At 38.4% G+C, this 14196-nt stretch overlaps 1 protein-coding gene across 3 annotated transcripts in view; it reads right to left on the reverse strand.

Annotated features, from left to right (window-relative positions):
• oxr1a (oxidation resistance 1a) overlaps positions 1 to 14196 on the reverse strand; it is a 208020-nt gene that overhangs the window by 181895 nt on the left and 11929 nt on the right. For all 3 annotated transcript variants that reach the window (XM_042489230.1, XM_042489232.1, XM_042489229.1), the window contains exon 2: positions 8826 to 8912. In XM_042489230.1, coding sequence (XP_042345164.1) covers positions 8826 to 8842 — 17 coding nt within the window. In that variant the 5' untranslated portion in view covers positions 8843 to 8912. The remainder of the gene's footprint in view (positions 1 to 8825; positions 8913 to 14196) is intronic.

The raw sequence follows: 14196 nt of genomic DNA on the forward strand, positions 1-14196 counted from the left end.
TTTGGGCAGATTTGTTGTCTCAGTCAAAATTTGTTTATAAATTACAGGATTATATTATGATTGTCATTTTAGTGAAGTTGCCACCTTCCAGATCTCATCAACTTCTTTGATGAGTACAATGTTTTTACTACTGAGATAGCATTCAAAACTAAAACACTAAGGTTGTCTGAAACTAGAATGTGTAGAACTGTAGCACAAAGTAGAATAACTGCTGCTGCTGCGATCAGTTCAAGATACTGTACCCTGTGCACTGCTTTGCAAAGATGGTTAAAAAGCTGACTGTAGCTTTGGTGTGTCATATAATTTAAATATAATGGAGACCTGCCAGCTTCTCAGAAACTTGAACTTTCTGTGGCCAAGTACAGAGTATAATTAAAAGCAAAAACATCACTTTGTATTCAACTGAATCATGCATGTACAGCCCAGCCTAATGTATATTACATTACACAGTCTTCAAAGTGAAAGATAGATAATGTCTTTGTGTGAGTCACGACCACACTGTTGCATCACCCCTCAAGGTCAGTCCAAGGACAGTCAGCATGCAGCGTCGGGATGGCAGCCTGTTCATCATTATTGGATCAGCAGGCCTTTGCAGGGGGTTAACACATCCCAGCATGCACTCCACTCCCCAGACACCATTCTCTTCCCACTGCATACATAAGTAATCAAGTGCAAGGCCCCTTGATGTCGATCAACAGCTCAGAGCTACAGACAGTCAGATATCCAATTACTCCTTATGAAGGTCAGGATAAGTAGGGGGTCAATGTCGGATCTGATATTTCGTTAAGACTGTAATTACTTACGTGTCATTAGAAGCTTAACTACCATGATGAATATGTGGCGTATTGATTGCTGTATAGATGAGGGCAGAGGTGCAGGTAGAAACACACTATGTCATCATGATACAAGAGTATGCCAAGGACATGTTGGACAGTTTACTTGCTTTGTTGTTCAGATTGTTTGTGATGAGTCATCCGGTGAGGCAGAGGGAGAACCCATCAGCTACCACAGGAAGGCACCTTTCCACATGTCTCACTTTATTGGGACATCCCGCACACATCCCAGTCAGGCTCCATTAAACATAAACTCTGTCAGATTAAATGTGGGAAAAAGCTGTGAAGAGATTTGGGCGAGGTCAGGATTCCCATTTTGCCACTAATGATTCTAACTCATATTGGGGTAATTTCATTACAGTTCCTGCTGAATGAAATTACTGGTCTGGTTGTGACACGTTCACACCATCTCTCCAAGATCTCTGTCGTAGCCACTGTCGGCATGACAGTTGTTTCCTGTTCCTGTCCTGATACTTTCCCAAAAAAAGCTGTGTAAAACTACTTTGAATTGAGAACTCTACAAGGTTGATAACCAAGGACAGGAACCAAATTATTCTTTGTGACATCCAAGCAAACACCTCCACAGCCCAGACGATAATGCTAAGTGACTTCAACTGCAAACCTAGGGTAAGACTTATGCTGTGTTGTGTATTATGATCCAGACACACCAAACCGACATTAAAGAACTAATGGTGATGATGGCCAATTGCCTCACGACGCATATGTGTCGCCTCACAACAACCCTCATTGGGAAAAAATTATTTGGTGTGTACTTTGAGTTTTTAGTTTGGCCTATGTCCCATTCACTAACATGGAGGGGCTTTATGGCCTTTACTGCAGCCAGACACCAGGGGACGATCCAGATTGAAATGTTACACTTAGGGGGAACTCTGATGTTGGCCATCTTTATATACGGTCCATGTTAACAATGTTCTTTGTTTCTATCTCACGTCCTCCTGGCTTATGTCACTTGTTTGCTTTTCTAACTTTGCTTTCTTTTCTCAAATAGTGAGCTGAACTGCCAATCAGAAAGATTTCTCTCAGCAACGGGCTCTGCCGTTTGCTGAGAGAAATGTGTGAACAGTGTGGGACATAACACAAAAACTAGGGCAACAGATGCTCACCAACAGCCTGACTGTTAGCTTGGTGTGTCATGGCCCTTACAGCTGGAGTTACACAAGGTTTGCACTATTTCATGTATAAACTGAAGTGCTGCCACAAAAATAAACTACAAACAAAGCTGTTACCTCAATCTTCTCAATCTTAATCTCAAATGAAATGGCATGTAGATTACAATGGTTACAAGGAAAATGTAGATTAGGATAAAACACATGGTAACAACATTTCTTTCACAACCCACACTTGTCCACACAAACAAGGAGCCAGAAGCCATGTTTGAAATGTTTTTGCTGGGAGAAATGCCTAAAATAGACACTTAACAAACCTTAAATAAATAAATAAATAAATAAATAAATGCCTACAGTCAGCAGTATTAAGGGAATAACCTATGTATTCATAATGTATCAAGTTTTTGTGGCTTAGGCTTTTACAGTGGTTTTAAAAAACCCACAGTTTTACCTTTTCAGGAGTGATGGGAAATGTTATATACAATTACACAATATGTTGCAGGACTCAGTGCGGTTTAAGGTTAAATGGTGTGCATACCATTTCACAGTGATTATAACAGACAGGTCAGGTGCTTTCACTTCCATTTTCATTACATAAGAGCTTTGGATAACATGGCTTTATTGCAAGTTTGTTTATAGCCTGCGTGACAACTCATTCTACTTTCCTTTCTGACCCAACTAAAACAGGAAAGTCAGTGAGTTAGTCGTGATAGGAAGGGACGGGCTTTAGGAATAATGATGCATATCTCTGATTTGTTCAGATTAGTGCAGTGTATCTTCAGGTTCGAGAAACAATTTACCAGTAAAAGCTTTGCAGGTTAGATTAAAGGAATACTTCAAACACACCCCCCCCCCCCCCCCATAACTATTTTTATCAATTATTCACCTCATGTTATACTTAATTTTGGGAGGAAAACTTTGTTTTTCTCGCATGCCTCTACTGTGAACGAGGAATCCAAAAGTTAAGAAATTCTTGATGAATTAAAGTAACAGGGGTCCATGTCAACAACAGCAAAACTATATAAAAATATGCTTTTACAAACTGTCACACAACTTCTTGCAGTATAATCCAAGTCTGATTTTTCCAGTCATATGCTCAGTACTTTCAAAACACATGCATTTTAGCAGAACTGTAATATGTAAAAAGCTTTCACATAAACAGTGTAGGTGCACTACTTGTCCGCGCATGAGACTGTTTGTGAAGAGGTGTTTAAAATATTACATTTTAGTTAAAATGAATGTGTTTGGGAAGTACTGAGGTACTGAGGATACAACTTGATAGATGAGACTTGGATTATACTGCAAGAGTTGTCTTTGTAAACAGGATCTTTTGATATAGTTTTACCATTGTTAAACGCAGCACACTATGACTTCAATTTATCAAGAACGTTTGCCATTTTTGGATTCTCGTTTGCCGGAGGCATGCAAGAAAAACCTCAAAATTCAACAGAACACGGGTTGAGTAATTGACACACAAATGACAATTTTTGTCCTTCAAGAACGGGAATCTCATTTTCTTACATGACTACTTACAGTAGTCACATGAAAAATGGCAACGGGTGTGAATCACACTGAAAAGCTGTACAGGGAGCCGTAAACATTCTTACAGCTTGTTACTTGCTATAAAACAAAAAACAAACAAAAAATGCCACTGCCTACAGTTAGGAAATGAACTAACATTTAAGGAATGGTAATGGAGTGGTATATAAGTTTGATTGTCAGGCTAGGCCTTGAGTTGTGATTGCCATTTCTGGATTTCTCTGTTCAAAACATGTAAATTTGATCAAATTTCTAAGACAACAATACCACTCCAAGAAAGAGTCTGAATGTGCAACCCAACTCAAAGCTATATGGTGCATCATTTCATAAATGTTCTCATCGAGACTGAAAGACTCAGATTACAGCACTCCAGATACATTTTAATGAGCACATGTAGACACAAACAATCAAGCTGTGGATACGTGTACTCTCAGTTTATCCATAATAGTGAAGCAGTTCATCAGAAGAGAGAGCGCTAAACAAAGTCAAAAGTAGAAAGTGCAAATGCTTTGGATTTATTATCTGTGCTTCTGTTCCACACTTCATTCCATTCAAAACAAAGCTAAACTGCTACGTTAAGACGTTTGACTGATTAAATTTTAATGAAAGACTTTTAATTTGGCTCTTGCATTGTACGCAAGTGTTGTTTGAGATGACTCGAGGGAACCCAAGAGGAGAGCCAATATTAAAAACCCACAGATAAAGCCGCAACAGCACATAGCAATCTCTGACAGATACACAGATCCGCTCACCCACTTTATGTTTCGTTCAGCAGTTTAGCGGGAGAAAAATGCTTTGTTTCGTATTCAGCAAAAATGTGAATGAGCTTTCTGAGTCTTTGAATTTCAAGATGGCAGCCCATTACAGTCATTCTGAGCGTATCCGTGTCATCGACAGTGCTGACACAGCTCCCTGAAGATGGAGAGCTGGCTTGGTTTAATCATCTTCTCACCCACAGTATGATGATCACACACACTGCAAGGAGATGGGTGGACGGATGCAGCTTTGTGTCACCACTCAGTCCTCATTACATTATGATACCTTAACCTGGCTCCTACACCTTACTAAAACAGAAATGCCCAGCTGTAAACACATTCCTTTATTCCTACTGTGGACATCCTGTTCTGACAGAAAACATATAACTAAAATAAACCTTATGTGGGTTTTTATGTGAAGCTATGACTATCAACAACCTGGTCTCACATGCAGAGTGTCAAAAATACAGTTTAGGCAGTCATTTACTTAGGAACAATGCACCCTTTGGCTTCTGTACGAGATGCACCAGGCTTTCATTCAACTCAAACCCATCTGCATCATCATTAGATGTTCAGAGCAATGGATGAAGTATAAAAAGCAAATAAAGTCCACTAAGGGTGGGTAGAGGTTAAGGCAGAGGTAGAGATAGATGGGTCAAATTAGCATAGGACTTTGACCCAGGACGCTGGTGTTTGTGTCGCTTGTGAAACTAAAAGTCAACATTAGGTTATTTTGTCACGAGTTGTTAGTCACTTGTTGGCAGAGGTGGGACCAAGTCATTGTTTTGCAAGTCATAGTCAAATCTCAGTCTTGGTCTCAAGCCAAGACAAGCAAGTTTCCATCAAGTTATGTCAAGACTGACAAGTCCCTGGTCACAAACTGAGTTTTGAATCTTGAACAGGTCATAATGTGGTCTTCATGAAATCTAATACCATTTTAACAACAAAGTAATAATATATCACATTTCCAAAATTCAGGAATGCTTTTTAAAATTCAAGTCTATTTATTAAAAGAAGAATGCTGGAAGTTGTTTCGCTTCTGTATTCGGTTTTTTGTTGACCACTGCTTAGTTTTTGTACATGAGCAAAATTATCTTGGGTATAATTTTTTCCAGCTAGCACTCATTAATGTAATTTTGAGTGGATGCTGCCAGATTAGTTCAAACAAAGTAGATCTGAGGAATCAAAAATGTAATTTAAACTCATCAGATTTTTACTCGTCTGACTTAAGTCCAAGCCATTTAAGTCGTGTAGTGGTAGTAACCTGTGAGCACGTGAGTAACCAAACACAAACTCTCCCCAACTCAAACCAAGTAGTTTTGTTGAGTAAACTGGACCGCCGACCCCCTGCATCAAGGTACAAAGCAAAAGCCCTGAGTGACATTATAATGAAGACCGAGGCCTCTGCCCAAGTTGCAAAATATGACTGGTAGGTAGGAGATCACACTGCTTGCAAAGTGCAGGAAAAGGAGCAATCAACATTTTACGAATGCAGTGGCGAGTAATCTTTGTCAATTCCAATCAGGATTTGAGAGGTGGATGTCAGTCTAATCTCACCATGAGGTCCCTCCACTGTGGAGTCAGCTGTCATCGATACAAAGCCCTTTCACTTACACAACCTTTGTGTACCTCAGTGTGTGTGTAGTATATTGACGAGTATTTGAATACACAAGGTCAAATGTGAGCATCTGATATTGTAAGATAAGGAACACGGGATTATAACAACTACAGGTTTTGTGGAAAAAACAGGAATGAATTTAAGTACACAAGTCTCACTTTGGGATGCAAACAAGAGGATTTTTCTGTTTAGTTATTGCTGTGAACTACAAGCACTGTGGTTTTATCTTTCAAACACATAAAGAATTTACGTAGATTTCATATCAACTTTTAAATCTTTAATAGGTTATATCACCATGGCTTTCAAGACAGATTTCAATATGTAAAGAAAAAGGCAAATATTTCTACAAGTGAATGGCCTTCAATGATCAGAGCAAAGTCCCATCCCCAGTAGTTAGTGTTGCTATACACATTTAGCTCTACATTCTCACATTACCCTTATACGCAGTTTACAATAATACCATGGACAGATTACATGATTCTTTTTCTTTTTCTGGTAATTTGGAAATAACGCATCCAATGATTTCAGAAAGGTAGACAAAATCAGACAAACATTGTCAAAATTAATGTTTAATCGATACATATCAATGAATATTTGAAACAGTTTCAGTACTTTTTTTCTGCAGTATCGATAAACCGGTATGGAAAAGAAGGAAAAGAACAGTCATAGTTTTTATGTTATTGCCAACTTGTACTTATCTTCTGATAAAAAATTAAAATTGTGCACCCTCAGTGTCAATTTATCCCAGGTTTTCAAAAATTGTATTGAATATTGGCACCGTATCAGATTTAGAAATTCCAGTATTGCGACAACACTACAGACAACTGTAGATTTTGACAGCTGAAATGACAACTGTAAATGGACCCGCACTTGTATACCACTTTTCTAGTCCTCCAAGCACTCAAAGCACTTTTACACTACATGTCACATTCACCCATTAAGACAGACATTCACACACTGGTGGCTAAGGCTACCATACATGGTGCCGCCTGCTACTCAGTAACACACACACACACACACACACACACACACACACACTCAAACACCAATAGCGCAGCATCGGGAGCAATTTATGGTTCTGTATCTTGCCCAAGGATACTTTGGCATGTTGACTGGAGGCACCAGGGATCAAACCGCTGATCTTCTGATTAGTGGATGATCCACCCTATCTCTGAGCCACAGCCACCCTGTCATGGCAGATGTTATCAGCTATAGCAAACTAGCTAAGTAAGCTAATGTTAGCTCCATGATTTGATTAAAAACACTGTCTCTGGCTGAGTGTTAGATATGTCAAACTGACTGTTTTTAAAAAAGGGAATCCTATGTAAGGGTCCTCAATGTGCACTTGATGGTTACATATTGTGCTACAAAACTAAGGTTAAAGCTAACAGGTTCCAATAAAAGGTCAGCATCCTCACACGATTATCCATGTAGAGGACATGGAAATATAGAAATGCTTGTATTGCTCTTGTATTGCAGTGAGCTAGTTGTAGTGTTATAAGTATGATAAGGAAGAAAATGTAAGATTAAACTTGTATGTCAGTCTTTCATTAGTATCTCCAGTCTTACATTAGTTTATTAGTTTATTAAGATCCCCATTAGCTGCAGCAAAGCTGTAACCCTAAGGTTGCCACTGTAGCTCATAAGACAGTCAGCCAGACATGCTACCATTTGCAGCTTACATAAGGGCAGACAAACACCCAGTGTAATCCATATCCTACACTTCCGCGCTTGTATTTTTGGTTTTGGAAAGGCTAAAATTGACACCACCCTCAAAAGCTTGAGTACTGCTCTTTCTACAGCCCCATGCACACTGCGTCATCATGTTGAGAAATCCAATGCTTGACAGGGCTGCCGTGCCTTGTTACTGTTGCTAAGCTACAGTGTGATTGAACAATTACTATTTGGAAGAGGGGTTTTGTGAATGGTCATTTTCTAACAGATTCTGTATGATAATGTGTTTTGTATATGCTGCACTTGCAAATATTGTATTTTCTAACCAGTCTGTAGAAAGAAAATGTCCCTCCTTTTCATAATATGGGCTGTCCATACAAATTTAACCAACCAATTTAGCATTTCCTGTTAAGAAACTACAGTCACGCAGGCTGCAGTTTGCACATGTCCTCACCAGGTTATATAGCTGAAGGCTGTGGAAACAAAATTAGCTTTTAAAAGGTAATAAGCCTGCACATTATAACCTTATTGATTTAAAATGCATTGTTCCATTAGAATTCATGGTATTAATAATTCAAGAGAAATTAATTTGTGTTTCCAACAGGAGAATGAATGAGCTGTCCTCGGTACTGTATCTAACGCTAAATATAAACTAAAGCTGTGAACTGTTTCAGCAAGGATTACAACAACATGGAAGAAACAACCAAAAGTATTTCGTTTGGATCCACTTGACCCACCTTACACACACTGACTAAGCTACGTGACCACTTCTACCTCGCAGTCAACATCCAGAAAAGCCAAAGTGATAAATGATTTATGCAGACTGTACGCAACCACGAGCCACATTAAAAATACAGAATGTACACACAACCAAGAAGGACTGTAAACTGGGTTTCCTAAACCTCCTACAAGGGCTGTGTGAGAGTATTTACACTTCAGCTTTAAGAGTTCTCTGTGGTCTTCCTACTAAGAAATGTGGTAGCTAAAAATATTAACTCCAAAGTGTACATGGTAAAGATAATATGTCTCAAATTATATGATTCACAGACTTTACACTGAACAAATAATGAAGGGGAATGTTTTTTGTGACTTGATATCAACCACCACCTTTCTTCACATCAATGTCTTTTCAAATCCAAAGTCATCAGTGGAGCACAGCTGACCAGAAATGTCAGCCATTATCAGCGGGAGCCATTTTAAAATGCCCTGAGATTTCTGCTGTCTTTTTTCTTTTCTTTTTGAGTTGATAAGAATAGATCAAAAGTGACATTGTGCTGACCTTTTGGTGCTGAACATCTTGGCGGCGTCTTCTTTCTCCTGCTCAGAGGCTTTGCGAGGGTCGAGGTTTGATGTTGATTTTTCAAACCTGCAGGAGGCACACACACACGGATGGACACACACATACATACAAAGCAAAAAGACATGGACAGGGGACAGAAGGAGAGAACAGTGAGATTTTTTAGCATCACAGTCAGGTTGCCCTCAATGTCTTGGCCACGCTGACCCCAACAACCTCCATTAGCTGGACTCCGACTGGGCGATTCAAATTGACTTGGCATGGCAGGAGGCAACGAGCGGAGCATAACTCAGTCAACATTACAAAAACAATAAACTGAGTCAAATGTCAGCTTTGGTAATCATTTGCTTTACTTTGCTATGACAGCCCCGATTTAAAGCCAAATGGAATTAATTAGTGCTGAAGCTCAACTGGAGTGACGAGGAACAATTAAAATGCAATTAAAAACGGGGAACTATATAATGCTTGTGTAGGCAAACATGTCACATGCAGGCTATTAAGTGGGATGGTCTCTGAAATGTTAAATCCCCAAACTGGATCTCTCTCTAGATGTCTCTGCTATACCTACCACACTGTATAATGGCTGGGAGTTAAGGTTATCAGAGACTGTGGAGGAGGAGCTGGAGTAAAAGAAGAAGGTTCAATAATTAATGTCTACACAGGCCTCACTTCTCACCCTCTCCTGTCTGTAATGAGATGAGTGGAGGGCCAGAGGGAAGGAGGCAGGGAAAGAGAAGGAGAATGGGGTGATTAAAGCGCCCAGCTCGGCCCCAGCTACCTTTTTTCCCCCGCACGAGCCTACACACCATCTCATTTATAACACCTGGAGTGTGATTCCTCTCTCCTGCACAGTGGCAGGGAGCAGGAGAGCTGAATAGGCAAGCGTAAAGGTTAACAAAGTAGTGTGACACTGGAAACATCTGATAATTCATTCAGTGACATGGAAACCATGGATGTACTCACTTCTGTAAGAAATCTAAGAAAGCGCTGCAGCTAACTTTTGGCTTCTATAATACACGGACAAAAATCAGCTGCAAAAATGGTATTATATGAAAATAGTTTCGTCATATTCTTATATAGATGACTAAGAGAAAAAAATGTTTTAACCTTTTGCACCCTGAGTAAATTGGCATGATTTCTTTAGAAAACACAGGAAGAAAGCAATGAGGAACAAAAGAAGAAATTACCCAAACATTTGCAAAGAAATTGTAAAAAGTAAAAAAAAAAAAAAAAAAAAGTATCTGAAATTTTTTTAAAATAAAACAAATAAAAACCCACCAAAAAAAGTTCAAAACAACAACAAAGAAATGACTCTGAGAAAAATTTTGAAATTATAACATTTTCAAACATGTAATTATGATAACTACAAGAATAGCTTTTCCCTTTTAACCCTGGCTTTTTTAATGGGGATGGCATTCATTTGCAGAAATGTAGTCATAAAAAAAATCAAAAAAATGATGCAGCTAGCCAGCTATCATTGTGATAATCATAAACTCCAAAACATCATTTGCCCCCTGGTGGCTGGCTGCAGTAAAGTCACTAAACCCTGCCCCATCCATGTTAGCAGATTAGACATGGGCCAAAAACTGAAAAAGTACACATAAAAAATAATTTTCCCATAAATAGTTTTTGGTGTTTTAAGTTGTTGTTATTACCATGATGTATGCCCAAGTGTTCATTTTTCAGATAAGTTTGTTTTTGTCAGGTATATTTGTGCCAACTGATACAGTGGAGTTTGCTGTATTGCACAGACTCTGGCTCCAAATGATGTTAGCGGTGTAAGATGGCAGCACTCGTATTCTGGACATTTTCGCTTCAGTTTTGTACAGGTGAAGAAAGTGGAGATGCATTGTCCATCTTTTTATACAGCCATTCATCAAACATGACATGTTGAGACAGAAAGACCTTTTCTCCATGCTTTTAAAACTGTAATTTATATACTAGAATAAAATACAAAACACTGACATTTCACAAAAAGGGTTGACTAAATGTGATCCATTTGATTTTAAAACCACAAATGTCAACGTCCTAGTGGCGCTAGAGAAACAGTCAAGGGATCACCAAAGTTATTACATTTATCCTCTGGGGACAATGACTGTAAACACAAAACTTCATAACAATCCATATTATCATTGTTTTTTTTAGATCTTTTAGTTCGGAAAATCTTTGAACTTTGAAGCAGTACATCACATGAAACAGGTTATGTTTTTTACATCTGACACATTACATACCATTATGGGAGCAGGGGGGCATTAATGAGATGAGAAATACCTTGTCATAAAAGGCTGCAGGTACATGCACACTGACAGCCAATTATTATAAAATATTTCATTTCATTAAAGCCAACTGTTTATCTAATCTGAGGGAAAATTCAGAGCCCGGGGAGCGCAGAGAGATAATTTAAAAGAGTCGCATAATTTCCTTTGCCATCATTGCTAAAATGTGACTCATCCTCCCATTCGTCACAGTGTTCCAGGGCTTTAAAACTGTTACACAGACTGCTTCATCCAACCCAGCTCTCCCCCTCAGAAAAATAATAACAAACCTTCAAGCTTTTAAGGGTCTATACCACACCAAGACAAAACCTGAAAATACGTTAAGGCATTATTTGGGATTATATGGAGCCAGCCTCACCTGCCAGTGGGCTTTAAGTAAGCACTAACCAATAAGTTTCTTATATAAGCAATACACAGTCAAATAAAAAGCAACATAAAGCCAACAGATATGAAAAAGGAGAGGACACTATGGGAAAAGAAATGCAAAACTGACTGCCTTTCACGGCATGTGACATTGCATTTGGATGCTAATTAATTTTTTTCTGGTAAGTCCAACACAAGCTTTCATGTTCCATTTATGTATGCACAAAATGTACAAAATTGATATTTGGCTTTGACCTTGTCTCTCCTTGGAGGCATAGGCCTACAACCAGGCTTCCCAGCTAGCAATTTTTGGTTCTAAAATGTTCTATCTTGGTACAATGCAAACATTTAGTAATGATGAAGTAAGTTTTTTTTTTGTTTAGTTCCTATAATGGCCTTCTTAAAGTTAAAGTGACATTCTCTATAAACACAATCAAAATGTTAGTAGTTTTTTTTTTTCCACATTACAGGAACTTCTCATTAAAAAAAATAATAAAAAATGGAAATTTCAGGCCTTAATAACATCCAGAAAACATTTTCTGCTTTGAAAATGTTCTTCCTTCTTTCTCATGTAACATTATGAGAACATTTTATAAAAGAATATTCTATGATCTCAGCGTCACCAAAACATCCCCAAAATGTTGCAGTTAATATTTCAATTTCAATGTTTTCTTTATCAGTTTTTTCTTTAAAACATTATTACAACTTCTAGGTAACGTTAGCCAGTGTTGTGGGAACGTTCGTGTTAGCTGGGTGGTCCTTATGAAATGGTGTAAAAACAGATGTAGCAGCAAATGACTGCAGCATTTTTTGCAGGTGAGCAGTGCATTAAAAGCTTAAATTGAATGAAATGTGATTTTTTTTTTATGTTACAGTAAGTAGAGCATGTCATGTATACTAAACTCTGCACTCAGGTTTTCTGCCTGCAGGCTTGGTTCCATTTTATGCAATCATTTAAAGATTTACAGTAAACAGACTTTTGTTTTGTTCTGTCACTAAGTAACATATTACTGTTTCATTCTGTCTTTTTAACTGCCTTTAATCCGTTGTCTATTAGCATTTGGTGTAGTTCTATTTCACTTTTTTAGAATAAGTGTTCCACAACTGACATTGCTCAGTCTTAAATTATCTCCTGCTGTGAATAGCCGGAGTAAAATGATAAACAAATTAACTGAGGCAACAGTTAACAAGATCATTTTAGCTTTAATTGGTTAAGTAGCAAATGAAAAATAAGCGCTGAACTAGAATTATCTGGGGAAGTTGTGTGATTCAGATATTAAAACGAAAAAAAGGTATGCATCACGCAGTAAATTCACTGATCTACACAAAGCCTGTGTTTTGTCAAATCTACTTCACTAGATCAAAAATTTGCACCAAAAATGCTACAAGCATGCTGACCTTCCTATTTTGTTAGAGATAGGGACTGTTTGTTACTTCTGAGGGGGAAGGGGTGCTGCAAAACGGTTTAGGCATTTAAATATGTAAACACTGAAGAGAGACATACAACTTAAAATGTAGTATTATATATTTATTTTAAATGCAGTCAGCAACACCGACAAGGAAGCTACGCAACGTACTGCTGTGGACGGGGCCACAGCAAAACATATTTTAGCCACCTAAGAAAAAGTCAATGCAAATTTAAGTGTACACTATATATTTGAAGATGTTCTCCTCTTAACCAACACAACAGCTGATGCAGGCAGCATGAACCCGCAACTCCATTATTCAGTGGAGTGAAATGACTGTTTTTCTCAAAGGAGTCTGGTGTTTTTAATATAAGGGCTTCAAATCCCTGTCGGTAAGGGCTGTCTGACAGCAAGGTAAAGCGGTGACAACATTCTAAATACAGCGTACACTTAAATGGATATTGATTTTTTAGGTGGCTCAAGTTTGCTCAGCATCATTTAATTACATGCAGGTGACGCAGCGTTTTTTTTCTACCCTAAAATTATTGTAAATAAACAGTTATGATTATGATTTGGTCTATAGCATAGACTGTATAAATATAGGTCTCTCAACGCAACTAGCTGAAAGAGGGTATATCTCCACCTACTGTGGTGGAGTTGGACATACTTGGATCAATAAATTGATTCTTACCGGTGCTTGTATACTGGGACAAGGACAGTACTCGGACAGTACAGTACTATGGAGCTTTAACCGTAGCTCAGCTAAACTGTGCATGTGATTGTTAGCATTATAAGCACCTTTAAAGTGGCTAGAAACAGGGATTTATTCATCTTGTATTGTGCCTAACTTTAGTGAATCGTAATGTATCGGGCATGGAATCAATCTGCAGATGCTCTGGTTCAAAATGAGGCCAGACATTTCTTTGGATGTCCGTTTTTGAGCCATAACAATTGCTAAAATGTTGCCTATTGCAGACTAGGTAAGGCTTGTTTTTAGCTTAGCCGATTAATTGAAAAGCCTTTTTACATTGTGATTTTGCTGATCACTTGTATCCCCTATTGGCCAGTTAAGGAGTGACGAGTCAGCAGTCACTGACAGTATAAAACAGCCAATAAAGTGTTTTTTCACAACTGTGAATCACCGCAACCAAAAGAAGTCCTTGAGCATACACTCATTAATGTGTACACGAAATATGAAGCTGATGGGTCCAGTAATAGGCTATTCAAGATTAGCAGCAGACAGACAGCCAGATACACACACACATGACTGAGTGCATGATCCCCACTAGGCTTACAGATGGTTTAATT

The sequence above is a fragment of the Plectropomus leopardus genome, chromosome 7 (genome assembly GCF_008729295.1).
Source record: "Plectropomus leopardus isolate mb chromosome 7, YSFRI_Pleo_2.0, whole genome shotgun sequence".
In the NCBI taxonomy this organism is placed as follows: Eukaryota; Metazoa; Chordata; class Actinopteri; order Perciformes; family Serranidae; genus Plectropomus; species Plectropomus leopardus.